Below are 22,979 nucleotides of genomic sequence, written 5' to 3' on the forward strand. Positions count from 1 at the left end.
TGAAATTCCAAACTCTACTCTAGATTTTTAATTTATGCTTTTTTGGTATTTGATATCAATTTTGTACCTGTATTTTCTTTATAATTTTTGCGACATTGTTTGTTTTTGTTTGTTTGTTTTTTCTCTCTTTCTTTTTCTTCTTCTTTTTTTTAACATTTATTTTTGAAATTCCAAACTCTACTTTAGATTTTTAACTTTTGCTTTTATGTATTTGTTACCAATTTTGTACCTTTAAGAACCCAATCTTCAGTACTCATTTTTCACTAGGGAACGAGATTACTGGCTTAACTGCTCTCTCTCCCTTTGGACACTCCTTTTTCTCCACCAGGTCGCCTGTATCTCCTCCCTAACCCCTCTCTACTCTACCCAACTCTGTGAATTTCTGTGTGTTCCAGACAGTGGAGAACACTTAGGGAACAGATTACTGGCTGGATATGTCTCCCTCCTTTTCATTCCCCCCTTTTATCCTTCTGGCCACCTCTGTCTCCTTCCTCCATCTTCTCTTCTCTGTATAACTCTGTGAACATCTCTGAGCGGTCCAGTTGTGGAGTGCACATAAGGAAGTGATTATTGGCTAGTCCACTCTCTCCACTATTGATTCCACCTCATCTCATTCGGGTCACCCCTAACTCCCTCCTCCCTCGTCTCTTCTCCATGTAACGCTGTGAACCTCTCTGGGTGACCCTCATGGTAGAGAAACTTTTCATCTTTAACGTGGATGTTTTAGCATTGGTGCTGTATAGAAGGAGAAGTTTTGAAACTACCATAAAAATAAGACCAATAACTGGAAGCAGGAGGCTTAAATCCAAACCCTGCCTCCAGGGAACTCCTGACTCCAAAGAACATTAATTGACAAGAGCTCATCAAAAGTCTCCATACTGACACTGAAACCAAGCACTACACAAGGGCCAACAAGTTCCAGGGAAAGATATACCAAGCAAATTCTCCAGCAACAAAGGAACACAGCCCTGAGCTTCAAGATACAGGCTGCCAAAAGTCACCCCAAAACCACAGACATCTCATAACTGATTAATGGACACTTCATTGCACTCCAGAGAGAAGAAATACAGCTCCACCCTCCAGAACACCAACACGAGCTTCTCTAACCGGGAAACCTTGACAAGCCACCTTACAAACCCACACACAACGAGGAAATGCCACAATAAAGAGAACTCCACAAACGTCCAGAATACAGAAAGGACACCCCAAAATCAGCAATTTAAACAAGATGAAGAGACAGAGGAATACCCAGCAGATAAAGGAACAGGATAAATGTCCACCAGACCAAACAAAAGAGGAAGAGATAGGGAATCTACCTGATAAAGAATTCCGAATAATGATAGTGAAATTGACCCAAAATCTTGAAATCAAAATGGAATCACAGATAAATAGCCTGGAGACAAGGATTGAGAAGATGCAAGAAAGGTTTAACAAGGACTTAGAAGAAATAAAAAAAGAGTCAATATACAATGAATAATGCAATAAATGAAATTAAAAACACTCTGGAGGCAACAAATAATAGAATAACAGAGGCAGAAGATAGGATTAGTGAATTAGAAGATAGGGTGGCAGAAATAAATGAATCAGAGAGGATAAAAGAAAAACGAATTAAAAGAAATGAGGACAATCTCAGAGACCTCCAGGACAATATTAAATGCTACAACATTCGAATAATAGGGGTCCCAGAAGAAGAAGACAAAAAGAAAGACCATGAGAAAATACTTTAAGAGATAATAGTTGAAAACTTCCCTAAAATGGGGAAGGAAATAAACACCCAAGTCCAAGAAACACAGAGAGTCCCAAACAGGATAAATCCAAGGCGAAACACCCCAAGACACATATTAATCAAATTAACAAAGATCAAACACAAAGAACAAATATTAAAAGCAGCAAGGGAAAAACAAGAAATAACACACAAGGGAATTCCCATAAGGATAACAGCTGATCTTTCAATAGAAACTCTTCAAGCCAGGAGGGAATGGCAAGACATACTTAAAATGATGAAAGAAAATAACCTCCAGCCCAGATTATTGTACCCAGTAAGGATCTCATTCAAGTATGAAGGAGAAATCAAAAGCTTTTCAGACAAGCAAAAGCTGAGAGAATTCTGCACCACCAAACCAGCTCTCCAACAAATAATAAAGGATATTCTCTAGACAGGATACACAAAAACGGTGTATAAATTTGAACCGAAAACTAAAGTAAATGGCAACGGGATCATACTTATCAGTAATTACCTTAAATGTAAAAGGGTTGAATGCCCCAACCAAAAGACAAAGACTGGCTGAATGGATACAAAAACAAGACCCCTACATATGTTGTCTACAAGAGACCCACCTCAAAACAGGGGACACATACAGACTGAAAGTGAAGGGCTGGAAAAAGATTTTCCATGCAAATAGGGACCAAAAGAAAGCAGGAGTAGCAATACTCATATCAGATAAAATAGACTTTAAAACAAAGGCTGTGAAAAGAGACAAAGATGGTCACTACATAATGATCAAAGGATCAATCCAAGAAGATATAACAATTATAAATATATATGCACCCAACACGGGAGCACCGCAGTATGTAAGACAAATGCTAACAAGTATGAAAGGAGAAATTAACAATAACACAGTAATAGTGGGAGACTTCAATACCCCACTCACACCTATCAATAGATCAACTAAACAGAAAATTAACAAGGATACACAAACTTTAAAAGATACAATAGACCAGTTAGACCTAATTGATATCTATAGGACATTTCATCCAAAAACAATGGATTTCACATTTTTCTCAGGTGCACATGGAACCTTCTCCAGGATAGATCACATCCTGGGCCATAAATCTAGCCTTGGTAAATTCAAAAAAATAGAAATCATTCCAAGCATCTTTTCTGACCACAATGCAGTAAGATTAGATCTCAATTACAGGAGAAAAACTATTAAAAATTCCAACATATGGAGGATGAACAACACCCTGCTGAATAACCAACAAATCAGAGAAGAAATCAAAAAAGAAATCAAAATTTGCATAGAAACGAATGAAAATGAAAACACAACAACCCAAAACCTGTGGGACACAGTAAAAGCAGTCCTAAGGGGAAAGTTCATAGCAATACAGGCACACCTCAAGAAACAAGTCAAATAAATAACCTAACTCTACACCTAAAGCAACTAGAAAAGGAAGAAATGAAGAACCCCAGGGTTAGTAGAAGGAAAGAAATCTTAAAAATTAGAGCAGAAATAAATGCAAAAGAAACAAAAGAGACCATAGCAAAAATCAACAAAGCCAAAAGCTGGTTCTTTGAAAAGATAAATAAAATTGACAAACCATTAGCCAGACTCATCAAGAAACAAAGGGAGAAAAATCAAATCAATAAAATTAGAAATGAAAATGGAGAGATCACAACAGACAACACAGAAATACAAAGGATCATAAGAGAATACTATCAACAATTATATGCCAATAAAATGGACAATGTGGAAGAAATGGACAAATTCTTAGAAAAGTACAACTTTCCAAAACTGGACCAGGAAGAAATAGAAAATCTTAACAGACCCATCACAGGCACGGAAATTGAAACTGTAATCAAAAATCTTCCAGCAAACAAAAGCCCAGGTCCAGACGGCTTCACAGCTGAATTCTACCAAAAATTTAGAGAAGAGCTAACACCTATCCTGCTCAAACTCTTCCAGAAAATTGCAGAGGAAGGTAAACTTCCAAACTCATTCTATGAGGCCACCATCACCCTAATACCAAAACCTGACAAAGATCCCACAATAAAAGAAAACTACAGGCCAATATCACTGATGAACATAGATGCAAAAATCCTTAACAAAATTCTAGCAATCAGAATCCAACAACACATTAAAAGATCATACACAATGACCAAGTGGGCTTTATCCCAGGGATGTAAGGATTCTTCAGTATCCACAAATCAATCAATGTAATACACCACATTAACAAATTGAAAAATAAAAGCCATATGATTATGTCAATAGATGCAGAGAAAGCCTTTGACAAAATTCAACACCCATTTATGATAAAAACTCTCCAGAAAGCAGGAATAGAAGGAACATACCTCAACATAATAAAAGCTATATATGACAAACCCACAGCAAACATTATACTCAGTCGCGAACAATTGAAAGCACTCCCTTTAAAATCAGGAACAAGAAAAGAGTGCCCACTTTCACCATTACTATTCAACATAGTTTTGGAAGTTTTGGCCACAGCAATCAGAGTATAAAAGGAATCCAAATTGGAAAAGAAGAAGTAAAACTCTCACTATTTGCAGATGACATGATCCTCTACATAGAAAACCCTAAAGACTCCACCAGAAAATTATTAGAACTAATCAATGATTATAGTAAATTTGCAGCATATAAAGTCAACACTCAGAAATCCCTTGCATTCCTATACACTAATAATGAGAAAACAGAAAGAGAAATTAAGGAATCAATTCCATTCACCATTGCAATGGAAAGAATAAAATACTTAGGAATATATCTACCTAAACAAACTAAAGACCTATACATAGAAAACTTTAAAACACGGGTGAAAGAAATCAAAGAGGACACTAATAGATGGAGAAGTATACCATGTTCATGGATTGGAAGAATCAGTATAGTGAAAATGAGTATACTACCCAAAGCAATTTATGGATTCAATACAATCCCTGTCAAGTTACCAACGGTATTCTTCACAGAGCTAGAACAAATAATTTCACAATTTGCATGGAAATACAAAAAACCTTGAATAGCCAAAGCGATCTTGAGAAAGAAGAATGGAACTGGAGGAATCAACCTACCTGACTTCAGGCTCTACTACAAAGCCACAGTTATCAAGACAGTATGGTCCTGGAACAAAGACAGAAATATAGATCAATGGAACAAAATAGAAAGCCCAGACATAAATCCACACACCTATGGACACCTTATCTTTGACAATGGAGGCAAGAATATACAATGGATTAAAGACAATCTCTTTAACAAGTGGTGCTGGGAAATCTGGTCAACCACCTGTAAAAGAATGAAGCTAGAAGACTTTCTAACACCATACACAAAAATAAACTCAAAATGGATTAAAGATAACACCAGAAACTATAAAACTCCTAGAGGAGAACCTAGGCAAAACACTCTCTGACATAAATCATAGCAGGATCCTCTATGACCCACCTCCCAGAATATTGGAAATAAAAGCAAAAATAAACAAATGGGACCTAATTAAACTTAAAAACTTCTGCACATCAAAGGAAACTATTAGCAAGGTGAAAAGGCAGCCTTCAGAATGGGAGAAATTAATAGCAAATGAAACAACTGACAAACAACTAACCTCAAAAATATACAAGCAACTCCTACAGCTCAACTCCAGAAAAATAAATAACCCAATCAAAAAATGGGCCAAAGAACTAAATAGACATTTCTCCAAAGAAGACATACAGATGGCTAACAAACACATTAAAAGATGCTCAACATCACTCATTATCAGAGAAATGCAAATCAAAACCACTATGAGGTACCATTTCACGCCAGTCAGAATGGCTGCAATCCAAAAGTCTACAAATAATAAATGCTGGAGAGGGTGTGGAGAAAAGGGAACCCTCTTACACTGTTGGTGGGAATGCAAACTAGTACAGCCACTATGGAGAACAGTGTGGAGATTCCTTAAAAAACTGGAAATAGAACTGCCTTATGATCCAGCAATCCCACTGCTGGGCATACACACTGAGGAAACCAGAAGGGAAAGAGACACGTGTACCCCAATGTTCATCACAGCACTGTTTATAATAGCCAGGACATAGAAGCAACCCAGATGTCCATCAGCAGATGAATGGATAAGAAAGCTGTGGTACATATACACAATGGAGTATTACTCAGCCATTAAAAAGAATACATTTGAATCAGTTCTAATGAGGTGGATGAAACTGGAGCGTATTATACAGAGTGAAGTAAGCCAGAAAGAAAAACACCAATACAGTATACTAACGCATATATATGGAATTTAGAAAGATGCTAACAATAACCCTGTATACGAGACAGCAAAAGAGACACTGATGTATAGATGTATAGATGTATAGATGTATAGATGTATAGAACAGTCTTATGGACTTTGTTGCAGAGAGAATGTGGGAGGATTTGGGAGAATGGCATTGAAACATGTATAATATCATGTATGAAACGAGTTGCCAGTCCAGGTTCGATGCACGATACTGGGTGCTTGGGGCTAGTGCACTGGGACGACCCAGAGGGATGGTATGGGGAGGGAGGAAGGAGGAGGGTTCCGGATGGGGAACGCATGTATACCTGTGATGGATTCATTTTGATATTTGGCAAAACTAATACAATTTGTAAAGTTTAAAAAAAAAAAAAAAGTTGTTGCTGAAGCATGAAAAGACGCTGGGATTCTTGGCTTCTGGAGGAGAAGAATTCAATCTGGAGCCAGAGATGAGGCTTGATTGTTCAGACCTTTTGTGTAATAAAGTTTTTTTAAAGTATAAAGGAGATAGAGAAAGTTTCTGACATAGGCATCAGAAGGGGGCAGAAAGAGTACCCCCCTGATAGTCTTCAGCTGGATGCTATATAGTCACTAGCAGTCTGTTAATGAAAGAAAGGAATGTCTTAAAACTCAGAATGGCACCAGACCCCTCATCCATAAATTGTATTTTGGGATAATCTTGGCTGCAGGCGATTCATCCCGGGCCATAAAAACGATTGACTTGAGTCTTGTAGAAGGGCAGATTACCATACAAATAGTTTCATTTACATAGATTAGGGGAACAATATCTGAGTGTAACATACTGGTTTGTCAAGTAGGTTCTGAGCCATTAGGCAGAACCAATTTGAAGACAAGAGTTTGAGGTAAATGCATAGTACACTAACATAGCTTAAGACAAACATTTCCATAAGAAAAATGCTTTGGTTAACTCAAGGTTTGAGAATAGTTAACTTCAGGTGAGACCAGGTGTTATTATTGCATCAGTATTTTAAGAGAAAATTTCTTTAATTTGTATAGAGAAAGAAAAGAATATTGCTAGTTTGTTTCCTCCTGCCGCTTATGAGAGATAAAAATGTCTGACACTTGCAGCCTCTTTCCTCCATTTGGAGACCCCTGGCCTTCCTGCCTGTTACCCTCTCAATTTCCCTTAAGACTGACTGGTTTGATCTCCTTGCTGTCCAAGGGACTTTCAGGAGTCTTCTCCAGCACGACAGTTCAAAAGCATCAGTTCTTCAGTACTGTACCTTCTTTATGGTCCTGCTCTCACAATCATGTGTGACCATTGGGAAGACCAAAGTCTTGACTATATGGACATTTGTCAGCAGATATTGTCTCTTCTTTTCAACACACTGTCTAGGTTTGTTATAACTTTCTTGCCAAGAAGCAAATGTCTTCTGATTTCATGGCTACAGTCCCCATCCGCAGTGATTGTAGAGCCCAAGAAGAGGAAATCTGTCACTACTTCCATCTTTTCCCCCTCTATTTACCATGAAGTAATGGGGCTAGATGCCATTATCTTAATTTTTTTAATTTAGTTTTAATAATTTAGTTTTAAGCTGGCTCTTTCACTCTCTTCCTTCACTTTCACCCCCTTCACCCTCATCGAGAAGCTTAGTCCATTATTATTGTCATCATTTTCTATTAGAAAACAGAGAGCAAGAACAGAATTAACTGATTTAACATAGGTCTAATATTTGCAAATAATCATGTTATGTTGCTTTATCAAAAAAAAAAAGAAAGAAAGAAAGAAAAAGAAACAGATACCCCACCCCCAAAAATAGTTTATAGAATTATATACTGTTTCTCTCTAGATATATCATAATTTGTCAGTTAAGTAAGATGTATTAAGAAGAAGATTTCAGTGGAGGAATATGGAATGATGGGTAAGAGCATAAGCTCTGAAGTCAGATTGTATGCCTGTATTTGAATTCTGATTGCACAATTTCTTGTTATGTGAATTCAGGAAAATGAATTTACCTGTCCATACTTGCCCATCAATTTGCCTTATTTTGCAGTGAAGTGCAGAAGATAATTGTATCTACCTCATAACATGGGGTGTTAATATATACTTAAATGAGACAAACTTGTTAACACACTTAGTGTGCTTATACTTAGTAAATACTCAGTGTAAGCTAATTATATTTTATTATGTTTTATACTCAAGGACTCATATAGAAATAGTAATAAGTGGAAACCAAGATCATGGCAGAGAGCTAGACTGAGAAAGAAATAGCTTTTCCTATATACATTTGTCTATGCAAATTCTTATCAGTAATAGGACTAAGGGGTCCCCACCATTAGACGCATATACAGGTATTGGACTCTCCCTCTGCAGAGAAACTGATAACTTGTAGTACTTTGATCCTGATGTCACAAAAGGAAGGTTAGGGATCTGGTGGGGACTGGAGAGAGATGCCCATTTTAATATCAAAGTTGATCCGAGTTTTATTCTATTTTAAATTACCTTTGAATATTTCAGTTCAGTCAGTTCAGTCACTCAGTCTTGTCTGACTCTTTGTGAACCCATGGACTGCAGTATGCCAGGTTTCTCTGTCCATTCAGTTGGTGATGTCATTGAACTATCTCATCCTCTGTCATGACCTTCTCCTCAAATTCATGTCCATCTAGTCAGTGTTGCCATCCAACAATCTCATCCTCTGTCATCCCCTTCTCCTCTTGCCTCAATCTGTCCCAGCATCAGGGTCTTTTCAAATAAGTCAATTCTTTGCATCAAGTAGCCAAAGTATTGGAGTTTCAGCTTTAGCATCAATCTTTCCAATGAACACTGAGGACTGATTTCCTTTAGGATGGACTGGTTGGATCTCCTTGCAGTCCAAGGGACTCTCAAGTCTTCTCCAACACCACAGTTCAAAAGCATCAATTCTTCAGCATTCAGCTTACTTTATAGTCCAACTCTCACATCCATACATGACTACTGGAAAAATAATAGCTTTGACTAGATGGACCTTTGTTGGCAAAGTAATGTCTCTGCTTTTTAATATGCTGTCTAGGTTGGTCATAGCTTTTCTTCCAAGGAACAAGCGTCTTTTAATTTCATGGCTTCACTCACCATCTGCAGTGATTTTGGAGCCCCCCTTAATAGTCTCTCACTATTTCTGTTGTTTCCCCTTCTATTTGCCCCAACTATTTGAATGTTTCTATGTGGATTATTTAGTCTGTAGTCTGAACTGTGCAGTTATAAACACAATATGAAGGCACCTGTAGGATTTTCTGTCATTTTCAATGGGTACATTATACACTCCATAAATGTTTGTTGCATAAATGAATGCAAACTAATGATTCATTGGATATTAAACATTGGGGAGTGTTTTTAAAATAATGATCATTAATGATATAGATGTTAATTCCAAAACTGACAAAAAAAAAAAAAACACTGTAAGTTGTGAAATATTTTTTTTTTTTAATTTTAGTTTTGTTGTTATTTCTGTTTTTTGGTCAAAAATAGATTGAGACTATTATTGTGCCTGGGCACAGAGTCCTTAGGTCTGACTCAGATCTCTTAACTGTTGGCTCAGCTATTAGCATTTGTAGCTAATAATTAATAGAGCTATAACATTAATTAGAAATTGTATTATGATCATTAGATTTTTAAGACTTATCTTTCTGTTATATTACACAATGTGGCAAAATCCTGAGAGCAGAATAGGTAAAATACCTGACTGATATGAACACATATTTTCTTACATTTAAATATCTCATAGTACATTTTTTCTATATTTGTGGGAAAGTTCATCGTCGTTTTCTCTGATAACAAATTTAAGAAATTTGAGTAGGAAGCTGTTATTTGGCCGTTTACCAATACCATCTGATGAGTTGTGTTTTTTGGTTGCCTGAGCAGCTGGTAATTAATGAATTGATTGGAAATGGTCACAGGGCAATGGCATTAGCATGTGAACATCTGGCATTAAAATTAGTCAACACAGAGAGCACTTTTTGTGATAATTCAAATTCACTGAAAAAAATCACTAGGTGAATCTTATTCTAAGTGCTCTGTGGAAAGGAAAAACTATTACTATATTTTATTTTATTTTATTATTTATTTACTTTATATTTTAGAACATGTGATGAAGATGCATTGTGTGAGAATTGAGGGCTGTTTGCTGTGTATGTGTGTATGTATTTGGGTGGGTGGCAGAGGCCCAGGCCTACAACATAATTTGCAAGCCATACATATTTCCACTGAACTATTCCTTCTCCCATTTGAGGGCATTTGCATCCTATGAACAGATATTATAGCTGATTCCCTTTAAGCTGTCAGCCTCTTCCAGGATAAGTTGATCTCATTGAAGAGGTGAGAGGGTACTTTGTCCAGCTATCACATAGGTCACAGATAGGGTATGCTTATGATTTTGGACTCTCTCATATGAAAATTAATGAAAACTTGCCATATCCATCTGCATTAACCTAAATGCAATTGTAAATTGATGATTGTGGAACATATATTAATTCTTAAACTGATTCAAAAAAATTCATAAAGTGTCATGCATCCAATAATATTCAAAGATAAAACAAAGCATGTAATTCTTTCTCAGTACTAGTGGTAAACCAAGTTAACAAAATCAATGAACAAACATATAGTCTTGTTCCTGATTTTATTATTTAAATTTGTCAGATTACAATCTATTCTATTTCTTTAGCACTCTGGTGACAGTACAGAAGGAACACATCAGTTAAATGCAAAATATCTCGACAAATGCATGAATAAAATATCTAGTATCAGTTAAACTTCCAAAAGCCACTCCTCAGCAGCGAAATGCCATTAAATCCTTTAGGAACTTATTAAGAGATTAACATTTGGGAGATTAATTACAGTGAGAGTTGAATTGCAATTAAATAAAAAAAGACAAATTATATATTACATAACCCCACCAAATGCTTGAGAAGAATCAATATAAGAGAATATCATAGATACAACACAATGAGATAGGTGTTCTTAAAAGTCAACTACACACACATATACATAAATGTGAACACATGTGTAATATGCATGCATTAGTACATTACAAGTTCTGTGTTTTGCCATATCTAGGTATGTAAAGAAATACATTGAGATGAAATAAAAGATCTCCATTAAAAAGGGTAGAGTTGATACCTTAGTGCCAATAAACTAAGTTCTATACTCTATTGATTGTGTTAAACCATATAAAGCTAATTTTCCTTAGCTTTGACCCTGCTCTTTATTCAAGGTTCAAATGTACTCTTAAATCTTTTAATATGAGGTAAATGTCCTTTGACCATATGTACCTGCTAAAAATGGAAACAGTATGATAGAAGAGGAAGTAATAACATGTACTAATTAGAAATATTTTCTATAATGTCTCTTTCTTCTTCAGCATAAGCCTTGAACTATATAACTATATGCTAGAAATTTGAGTTATTACTGAAGATAATTTTACTAATTGCAAGGGAAATTCGGGATTTCATTGGGTAAGTATGTATCAGTTTTGGAAATCTCCCTTCTCTGCTACAGTGACTGAATCTGGAGAAGATTTCTGCAGTGATTTAGAAGAGCTACAGCTGTTTTGAAGGGGCTTGAATGAAATAAATGAAAAGTAACAGGGTTGTAAAAGTCATAAATGCCAAATAAAATTAAGTCATGAATGAATAAAATGATTTGGGTTTTAGATTTTCAATTTTCCTTTTTAATGTCCTTACTGATTTGTTGCAAATACTGTTAACCCTGTATTTGGTAAGTGGTGAAGACATTATCCTTGTCTTCTCATTTGTAATAAAACAGATTAACTTGCTGTGAAAATTTAACTAGGCTGAGACACAACAGTAACCACCTAATGACCCGAAGCACATTGCAGTTAAGTAGCTAAATAGATGCATACTGATTACAGGCCTTAAAAATGGATCTGTTTACTTGCAAAGTAGAAATTAGTTATATAACTATTGATTATTTTAGAAGAAATTAACGTTTCCAGTTCCATACAGGTATTTTAAAAACCCACCTAATTCTTAATCAGTGTAAGGTATTGGACTCATCTAATGTTTATATGGTGAAAAAAAATGTGACCTCTGTGATGCCTTAGGAAACAATAACAATGAATTGAATTTTGATTGAATTTGGTAAGTGCAGGCTACAAATCTTAAATATGAACTGTGGTTTTATGCAAAATGTTATTGTAACTCTAAATCATGTTTTCAAAGTTATTTGAAATAATATCCACCTGATGTGCTATTGACAATGGCAAAAGATGAATTTAAAAGTAAAGTATTTGAGTTCATAGTATTTGATCATATGTACTTTTAAAACATTTTGGAGGATTCCTCTTTATAGCATTGTAAATTTTCCTCATTATTTATAGCATTTTCTATTTGTGTAGATATTCTTTCAATTAAAAAAAATTCAGAATGACCATTCATTTTTTAAGCAGAATGGGCAAGGTCACATCACTTGTATTCTCTTTTTTTCTAAACCATCAACTTTATAATTCATTCCCAAATTTTCCATTTTTATTATGGCAGGATATATTGCTATGTGTGATTATTGTTTACCACTACACAGTGATTTTGTTTGTTCAGTTTTATTTTTGCTCAATAACTGCTGTACTTTTGTCCCTATCCATTCACTTACCAGTCCATTAAAGATAAAAGTAGTTCATTAAATTAAATATTTTTCAGCAAATAACCAATGTTAGAATGCAAAGACTGTTCCACAATTTATATACATATTTTAGCATAGAATCATTGAGACTACACAACAGTGAAAAGTAAGAAAATAATTTTGACCTCATATATGAAATTCCTTTCATTGGTGTGTGTGTACATATGCTATTTAGGGATTATAATTTTAATCACTGCACTTTAGGTTGAATTTCACAACTGATGAACTTTTCAAAAAATTTAAAAATGTATTATAAAAGCCATATATAATTTGCTATCCATGCCCATACTATCCCTCTAAACAACATATATAATTATTTGGAAAAAAATATTATCTTCTGCTTTGTTTATATGTATCTTTTTATCTTTTCCTGTATATAGAGTATTACAACTGTATATTTAACTGTATACTAAATATAAATGCATGTATATTTCTCTGTCATAAAATATTGTGTTTGAAGCATAACAAAAGTTATAAAGCCTTTCAGAGGTAATATATTTACAATTAATAGTATTTAATAACTATATGATACTGCAGCTAATATACTCAAAGTCCACTATTCATTTCATTAAATTTATCAGATGTTTACTGAATACTAAATAACATTATACATCAATAAAAAATGAACGTACTACACAGATGACTGTATTAGTTCCTTATTACTTTTGGAACAAGGTATGATATATTTAATAGCTTTAAATGATGCAAGTTTATTAGCTTGCAGTTCTGTAGGTCAGATGTCTGACATGGGTATCACTGAGCTAAAATCACAGGGCTGAATTTCTTTCTGTAAGCTTCCAGGATAGTATCAGTTTCCTTCCCTTTTCCAGGTTATCTCTCTGACCATTCTTCAATAATCATATCTTCCTCTGACTTTCCTTTCTACCCTCAAGTTAAGCCATGTAATAGCTCTATCTCCAGGTTCTCAGTCACATCTGAAAAGTCCATTTTGCCATATAAGATAACATATTCACAAGTTCAACTATTAGGACGTGGACTAAACATTTTTTGCTGAGCTAATGATATTATTCTGTCTGCCATAATGATAAACTTTGGAAAATCTTAACATCTACTAATGAAATAATAGACTTTAGCTCTCATATTATTAATTTTGCATTAAGCAAACAGTTTTTCTTTGAAGAATTTATCAGTTTGGGGCTTTTCATGCAAAATCAATGTGAAAATATATAAACACATATTTGACAAACTGATTTTTAATCTTATGGTGATTAGAATACTGATGTTGTAATTGCATATAAATATACAGAACTTTAAGAAATTCATTATGAATGAGTTATATAATAAAACAAATATTCTCTGTCCCAGAATGTCTATTATTCAGTCACATTTATTGCATATATGGATAAACAATAATGTATTTTTAATTGATCAAATTAACTAAATGTCAAATTTATTCATCAGTTTGTGATTCATAAACATAGTGAATAACTTCAGAGCTTTATAGCAATATTAATTATGATAAAAATCCTGAGAACCATAACAGTTACTGTAGAGCTATATAAAATAAACATTTTATTTTATTTTTATCAATAATTTTACAGCCACAGGACTGGAAAAGGTCAGTTTTCATTCCAACCTCAAAGAAAGAAAATGCCAAAGAATATTCAAACCACCACACAATTGCACTATTCTTACATGCTAGCAAAGTAATGCTCAACATTCTCCCAGCTAGGCTTCAAAAGTATGTGATCTGAGATCTTTGGGATGTTCAGGCTGCATTTAGAAAAGACAGAGGAACCAGAGATCAAGTTATTAACATCCATTGCATCATAGAAAAAGCAAGAGAATTACAGAAAGAAAGAAAAATAAAAGCCATCTACTTCTGTTTCATTGACTATGCTAAAGTCTTTGACTGTGCTGATCACAACAAACTATGACAAATTCTTAAAAGGATGGGAATACCAGACCACCTTACCTACCTCCTGGGAAATCTGTATTCAGGTCAGGAAGCAACAGTTAGAACAGGACATGGAAAAATGGACTGGTTCCAAGTTGAGAAAGAAGTACATCAAAGCTGTATATTGTCACCTTGTTTACTTAACTTATATGCAGTGTCCATCATGCAAAATGCTGAGCTGGATGAAAAATAAGTTGGAATCACGAGCACCTGGAGAAATATCAATAACCTCAAATATGGAGATGACAGCACCCTTATGGCTGAAAGCGAAGAGCAACTAAAGAGCCTATTGATGAAAGTGAAAGAGGAGAGTGAAAAAGGAGGCTTAAAACTTAACATTCAGAAAACTAAGATCATGGCATACAGTCCCATCATGTCATGGCAAATAGTTGGAGAAACAATGGACACAGTGACAGACTTTATTTTCTTGGGCTAGACTGCAGATGGTGACTGAGTCCATGAAATTAAATGACGCTTGCTCCTTGGAAGTTCACGGTTCATGTATTGTTGAAGCCTGGCTTGGAGAATTTTGAGCATTACTTTACTAGAGTGTGAGATGAGTGAAATTGTGCAGCAGTTTGAGCATTCTTTGGCATTGCTTTTCTTAGGGGTTGGAATGAAAACTGACTTTTTCCAGTCCTGTGGCCAGTGCTGAGTTTTCCAAATTTGCTACCATATGTTCAAGCTGGTTTTAGAAAAGGCAGAGGAACAAGAGATAAAACTGCCAACATCCACTGGGTCATCAGAATAGCAAAAGAGTTCCAGAAAAACATCTAATTCTGCTTTATTGACTATGCCAAAGCCTTTGACTTGTAGATCACAATAAACTGTGGAAAATTCTGAAAGACACGGGGTTACCAGACCACCTGACCTGCCTCTTGAGAAATTTGTATGGAGGTCAATAAGCAACAGTTAGAACTAGACATGGAACAACAGACTGGTTCCAAATAGGAAAAGGAGTACATCAGGGCTGTATATTGTCACCGTGCTTATTTAACTTATATGCAGAGTACATCATGAGAAACCCTGGGCTGGAAAAAGCACAAGTTGGAATCAAGATTGCTGAGAAAAATATCAATAACCTCAGTTTTGCAGATGATACCACCCTTATGGCAGAAAGTGAAGAGGAACTAAAAAGCCTCTTGATGAAAGTGAAAGAGGAGAGTGAAAAAGTTGGCTTAAAGCTCAACATTCAGAAAACAAAGATCATGGCATCCAGTCCCATCACTTCATGGCAAATAGATGGACAAACAGTGGAAACAGTGTCAGACTTTTTTTTTTGGGGGGGGGAGGGGGCCTCCAATATCACTGCAGCCATGAAATAAAAAGATGCTTACTCCTTAGAATAAAAATTATGACCAACCTAGACAACATATTAAAAAGCAGAGATATTACTTAGCCATCAAAGATCCATCTAGTCAAGGCTATGTTTTTTTTTCCAGCAGTCATGTATGGATGTTAGAGTTGGACTATAAAGAAAGCTGAGTGATGAAGAATTGATGCTTTTGAACTGTGGTGTTGGAGAAGACTCTTTAGAGTCCCTTGGACTGCAAGGAGATAAAACCAGTCCATCCTAAAGGAAATCAGTCCTGAATATTCATTGGAAGGACTGATGTTGAAGCTAAAACTCCAATACTTTGGCCTTCTGAGGCAAAGAGCTGACTCATTTGAAAAGACCCTGATGCTGGGAAAAATTGAGGCAAGAGGAGAAGGGGATGACAGAGGATGAGATGGTTGGGTAGCATCACTGACTCAATGGACATGAGTTTGAAAAAAACTCCAGGAGTTGGTGATGGACAGGGAGGTCTTGCATGCTGCAGTCCATGGGGTCACAAAGAGTTGGACAAGTCTGAATGACTGAATTGAACTGAACTGATCCTTGGAAGAAAAACTATGATAAACCTAGACAGCATGTTAAAAACCAGAGACATTACTTTGCTGACAATGGTCCATCTAGTCAAGCCTATGGCTTTTCCAGTAGTCATGTATGGATATGAGAGTTGGACCATCAAGAATGCTGAGCACTGAAGAACTGATGCTTTTGAGCTGTGGTGTTGGAGAAGACTCTTGAGAGTCCCTCGAACTGCAAGGAGATCAAACCAGCTGATCCTAAAGGAAATCAGTCCTGAATATTCATTGGAAGGACTGATGTTGAAGCCGAAGCTGAAATATTTTGGCCACCTGATGCAAAAAACTGACTCATTAGAAAAGACTCTGATGCTGGGAAAGACTGAAAGCAGGAGGAGAAGGGACAACAGAGGATGAGATGGTTGTATGGTATCACCAACTCAATGGATGAGTGTTAGTAAGCTCCGGGAATTGGTAATGGATAGGGAAGCCTGGCGTACTGCAGTCCATGGACTTGCAAGGAGTCATACATGAGGGAGTGACTGAACTGAACTGATTTTTATCAAATTCGTAATTTTAAACTATAAAAATTTAAACAATACTAACGAACATCCTTTTAGTATTGTTTAATTTTTATAATTTTAAATTATAAATTTGATGAAAATCATTTCAGTTCCCAAATCACTGCAGATGGTGACTGCAGCCATGAAATTAAAAGACACTTGCTCCTTGGAAGAAAAGCTATGACCAACCTAGACAGCATATTAAAAAAGTAGAGACATTCGTTACTTGGCCAACAAAGGTCCATCTAGTCAAAACTATGATTTTTCCAGTAGTCATGTATGGGGTTAAGAGTTGAATTAAAGAATGCTGAGCACTAAAGAATTGATGCTTTTGAACTGTGGTGCTGGAGAAGACTCTTGAGAGTCACATGGACTGCAAGGAGATAAAACCAGTCCATCCTAAAGGAAATCAGTCCTGAATATTCATTGAAAAGATTGAAGCTAAAGCTGAAACTTCAATACTTTGGATACCTGATGTGAAGAACTGACTTATTGGAAAAGACTCTGATGCTGGAAAAGATTGAAGGTAGGAGGAGAAGGGGACTACAGAAGATAAGATGGTTGGATGGCATCACCCACTATATGGACATGAGTTTGAGTAAGCCCTGGGAGTTGGTGATGGAACTCCATGGAACTTGGTGGGCTGCAGTCTATGGGGTCGCAAAGAGTCAGACATGACTGAGCGACTGTACTGAACAAATTGATAATAGGTCTTAGTGTTGGTTTCAAACACCCATCATTGTGTCTTGTGACCATCAAACCGTTTTGTTGCCAACATTAAAAATAAATTCCTAAGGTGTGATAGATTACACATATATTATTGCCATAATGTTTTCAGTGCAGAAAGACACAACATGTACCAGGTCCTCCCACTGTTTTTGAGTTTTATTCCAATGTTCCAAGTGTTTACCTTTGGGAGATCTTCTTACTCAGGTAGTAGGCTCACCCTCCAAGTTATGGCTTGAACGTTATATCATTGTAGAAGCTTATAATAACAAACCTTCACTAATAATAATCACTTCACCTCATAAATTCGATTGGTGAATTTCCTAGGAAAGGAAGTGCAAGTTAACCTTTCTTGAGTTCTACCATGTATCTGAAATAGCACTGAGGCCTTTCACATTCTTATTTTATTTAAACCTCACAATATCCCATTAATTTCCCAATATCAAAAAATATGGTTTTGTTTAAAGATACATGTTTATGATCAGGTATTTTAAAATCAGGTATATACTCAGTTTAAAGATGAGAGGTCAACATTTCTAACGTTATGGATTCCACCAACATCAAAAACTCGGTGCGAGATGACATTTCCTTTTGTATTTCCTTTTATATAAGGAACGGATTCCACAGAGTCCTTCTCCTGCTCCCTCTCCGGAAGAGAGTCATCGCCCTGGGAGCCAGACCTCCTCCCACCCCAGCAGCAGCGTGTCCAGCTCTCCCTCTCAGATGGATCACCATTCAGAGAGAATAGGTGAGTATCTCACCTGAAGCAAGGAACTGAAAGATAATCTTTCAGGAAATTCTTCATTAGGCAATAGTGAAGGGGGAAAAATCTGGGGGAGCTGATGCCTCCTTGATTTAAATGGTTTTTTAAAATGGTGAATTGTTATTGGAAAAGTCATATGAACAACAACAACAAAAATGTTAGTAGTTTGTTCTCCAGAAGAGTCTTAAATAATGTATCACTGGATCTGATGGGAACAATTTGATGGGAGTTTTATAGAATATAGGTTAATTCAATATGTTGGTATTTAGCAGCTAGTGTGACACAAATCACTTGCTATATTCACAGCACCCTTTGAATAATGGATGATAAAATATATTTTGTGCAGTTGATTATGTAAGAGTGATTAAAAAGTGAATCAATATATGATTTGCAATAATCTCAACAATTTTAATGTTAACAGAGGATGAGATGGTTGTATGGCATCACTGACTCAATGGACATGAGTTTCAGCAAACTTTGGGAGATAGTGAAGGACCAGGAAACCTGATGTGCTGTAGTCCATGGGGTCACAAAGAGTCAGACACGACTTAGTAACTGAACAACAGCAACAATAATTTAGATAAAAAAAATATTTGATCTAATATTTGGCATGATTTTTCACACATTTTTTAATTGTTTCAGAAGTCTTACACCTAGGACATTGTTCCATAAATAGTATAATATTATTTTCAGTGATCTGGTATACTGGAGACTCTAATCTAGCCACAGTCTGGCACTAATTAGCTATGACATCTTGGGTATGTCACTTAACCACCATGAGTATCTTTACCTAACATATGAATATGATTGGGCTTCTAGGTAGTAAAGAACCTGCCTGACGATTCAAGAGACATAGAGATGTGTGTTTGATACCTGGGTCAGGAATATCCCCTGGAGGAGGGCATAGCAACCCGCTCCAGTATTCTTGCCTGGAGAATCCCATGGATAGAGGAGCCTGGCAGGCTACAGTCCATGGCATTGCAGAGTCAGACACGACTCAAGTGACCTGGAACCCACACACATGCATAGATATGATTAATGCTCTGCCTATTGCACTGGAGTTTTGTGAGGTCTAATGAAATAATATGTGGGAAAATACTTCAGAAATTTAAAGCACTAAGGAAATGTGATGGATAAACATTATTTTTTTTCTCTGTGGCTTTACCTTGATTGCTTATCAACTGCTGTCTGATCCTACTCAGGCATACAGATGTTACCCACTGCATTCAGCTATAACTAATTTTCATATAATATATGATAATTATGAGTCAGGTGAGCTAAGTAAAATCTTTGTTAATCTTCTATACCTACACAAGTCCAATTTTGTAGGTATCCATTTCCTCTAGGGAAAATAATTTCTGCTCTTCTTTTAATCTTATTATAGGAATATTTATTTCATGTAAATTCTAAATTTTTACAATTCATAATAATGATCATCTCAAGTCTGTCCAAAATAATGTTTTTGTGGGGGAAGAAAGGAATTTGAGGGATTAGGGAAGGTTTTACATTCTGGATTTGTTCTGGGAAAGGATAAAGATGATTTCACTCTTGTGGAAATTCATCCAAGTCTCATTTAGCTTCTCAATTTTATGTATTCTTTGTAGCTATTTAGCTTTGTAGTGATCTCAGTGACTCACAAAACTGTCTCCCCATTATGATCGCCTATGGAAGGTTTACAAATATGGATGCCCAGGCCACACGCTCAGTCTCATGTACCTGGTGTAGTATAGAGCCTAACAGCAGCGTTCTGTTTTGCTTTTCAATATATCCTCAGAATATTCTAATGTGCAGCCAGAGTTAAGAACCACTGAATTAGAACTTTTAGCTAATATCCATACTGGAGTAAATTTAATTCCTGGAAGAAGTGACAGAGGTTTTCTAGCTTAACTCTCTTCTGTGGATAAAGCCTAATTTACTTGTTACAATATTGTGTGCAACTGATTAAAGGGAGTCTTAGGATATAGCCAAATGACCATTAAGCAATCAAGAAACACATATTCTTCTATTAGAATAATCTTTGTATTGATGAGGGAGGGGGTGGAGAGTAAAAGGAGAGAGAGAATTATTTAGAGTACTGGTTATAAGCAGAGCACATAGGGAAATTTTAGAGTACCATGCCTGGTGGGGCCAACCAAGATGGATGGGTCATGGTGGAGAGGTCTGACAGAATGTGGTCCACTGGAGAAGGCAATGGCAAACCACTTCAGTATGCTTGCCTTGAGAACCCCATGAACAGTATGAAAAGGCAAAATGATAGGATACTGAAAGAGGAACTCCCCAGGTCAGTAGGTGCCCAATATGCTACTGGAGATCAGTGGAGAAATAATTCCAGAAAGAATGAAGGGATGGAGCCAAGGCAAAAACAACACCCAGTTGTGTGTGTGGCTGGTAATAGAAGCAAGGTACAATGCTGTAAAGAGCAATATTGCATTGGAACCTGGAATGTCAGGTCCATGAATCTATGAAAATTGGAAGTGGTAAAACAGGAGATGGAAAGAGTGAATGATGACATTCTAGGAATCAGTGAACTAAAATGGACTGGAATGGGTGAATTTAACTCAGATGAACATTATATCTACTACTGTGGGCAGGAATCCCTTAGAAGAAATGGAGTAGCCATCATAGTCAACAAAAGAGTCTGAAATGCAGTACTTGGGTGCAGTCTCAAAAATGACAGAATGTCTTTAATCCATTGTATATTCTTGCCTCCTTTGTCAAAGATAAGGTGTCCATATGTGCGTGGATTTATCTCTGGGCTTTCTATTTTGTCCCATTGATCAATATTTCTGTCTTTGTGCCAGTACCATACTGTCTTGATAACTGTGGCTTTGTAATAGAGCCTGAAGTCAGGTAGGTTGATTCCTCCAGTTCCATTCTTCTTTCTCAAGATCGCTTTGGCTATTCAAGGTTTTTTTGTCATTCCATACAAATTGTGAAATTATTTGTTCTAGCTCTGTGAAGAATACCGTTGGTAGCTTGATAGGAACTGCATTGAATCCATAAATTGCTTTGGGTAGTATACTCATTTTCACTATATTGATTCTTCCAATCCATGAACATGGTATATTTCTCCATCTATTAGTGTCCTCTTTGATTTCTTTCACCAGTGTTTTATAGTTTTCTATATATAGGTCTTTAGTTTCTCTAGGTAGATATATTCCTAAATATTTTATTCTTTCCGTTGCAATGGTGAATGGAATTGTTTCCTTAATTTCTCTTTCTGTTTTCTCATTATTAGTGTATAGGAATGCAAGGGATTTCTGTGTGTTGATTTTATATGCTGCAACTTTACTATAGTCATTGATTAGTTCTAGTAATTTTCTAGTGGAGTCTTTAGGGTTTTCTATGTAGAGGATCATGTCATCTGCAAATAGTGAGAGTTTTACTTCTTCTTTTCCAATTTGGATTCCTTTTATTTCTTTTTCTGTTCTGATTGCTGTGGCCAAAACTTCCAAAACTATGTTGAATTGTAATGGTGAAAGTGGGCACCCTTGTCTTGTTCCTGACTTTGGAGGAAATGCTTTCAATTTTTCACCATTGAGGATAATGTTTGCTGTGGGTTTGTCATATATAGCTTTTATTATGTTGAGGTATGTTCCTTCTATTCCTGCTTTCTGGAGAGTTTTTATCATAAATGGGTGTTGAATTTTGTCAAAGGCTTTCTCTGCATCTATTGACATAATCATATGGCTTTTATTTTTCAATTTGTTAATGTGGTGTATTACATTGATTGATTTGCGGATATTGAAGAATCCTTGCATCCCTGGGATAAAGCCCACTTGGTCATTGTGTATGATCTTTTTAATGTGTTGTTGGATTCTGATTGCTAGAATTTTGTTAAGGATTTTTGCATCTATGTTCATCAGTGATATTGGCCTGTAGTTTTCTTTTTTTGTGGGATCTTTGTCAGGTTTTGGTATTAGGGTGATGGTGGCCTCATAGAATGAGTTTGGAAGTTTACCTTCCTCTGCAATTTTCTGGAAGAGTTTGAGCAGGATAGGTGTTAGCTCTTCTCTAAATTTTTGGTAGAATTCAGCTGTGAAGCTGTCTGGACCTGGGCTTTTGTTTGCTGGAAGATTTTTGATTACAGTTTCAATTTCCGTGCCTGTGATGGGTCTGTTAAGATTTTCTATTTCTTCCTGGTCCAGTTTTGGAAAGTTGTACATTTCTAAGAATTTGTCCATTTCTTCCACGTTGTCCATTTTATTGGCATATGATTGTTGATAGTAGGCTCTTATGATCCTTTGTATTTCTGTGTTGTCTGTTGTGATCTCTCCATTTTCATTTCTAATTTTATTGATTTGATTTTTCTCCCTTTGTTTCTTGATGAGTCTGGCTAATGGTTTAATTTTATTTATCCTTTCAAAGAACCAGCTTTTGGTTTTGTTGATTTTTGCTATGGTCTCTTTTGTTTCTTTTGCATTTATTTCTGCCCTAATTTTTAAGATTTCTTTCCTTCTACTAACCCTGGGGTTCTTCATTTCTTCCTTTTCTAGTTGCTTTAGGTGTAGAGTTAGGTTATTTATTTGACTTTTTTCTTGTTTC

General features: G+C 36.0%; 1 protein-coding gene across 1 annotated transcript in view; it reads left to right on the forward strand.

Moving 5' to 3' along the window:
* The window catches only part of DACH2 (dachshund family transcription factor 2), an 864,497-nt gene that overhangs the window by 697,786 nt on the left and 143,732 nt on the right, over nucleotides 1–22,979 (forward strand). The window contains exon 7 of the mRNA XM_086387136.1: nucleotides 18,284–18,419. Coding sequence (XP_086243262.1) covers nucleotides 18,284–18,419 — 136 coding nt within the window. The remainder of the gene's footprint in view (nucleotides 1–18,283; nucleotides 18,420–22,979) is intronic.

Source organism: Bos grunniens, chromosome X, assembly GCF_055505025.1.
Source record: "Bos grunniens cultivar Pamir isolate PY7600 chromosome X, Bosgru_T2T1.0, whole genome shotgun sequence".
Classification (NCBI taxonomy): Eukaryota; Metazoa; Chordata; class Mammalia; order Artiodactyla; family Bovidae; genus Bos; species Bos grunniens.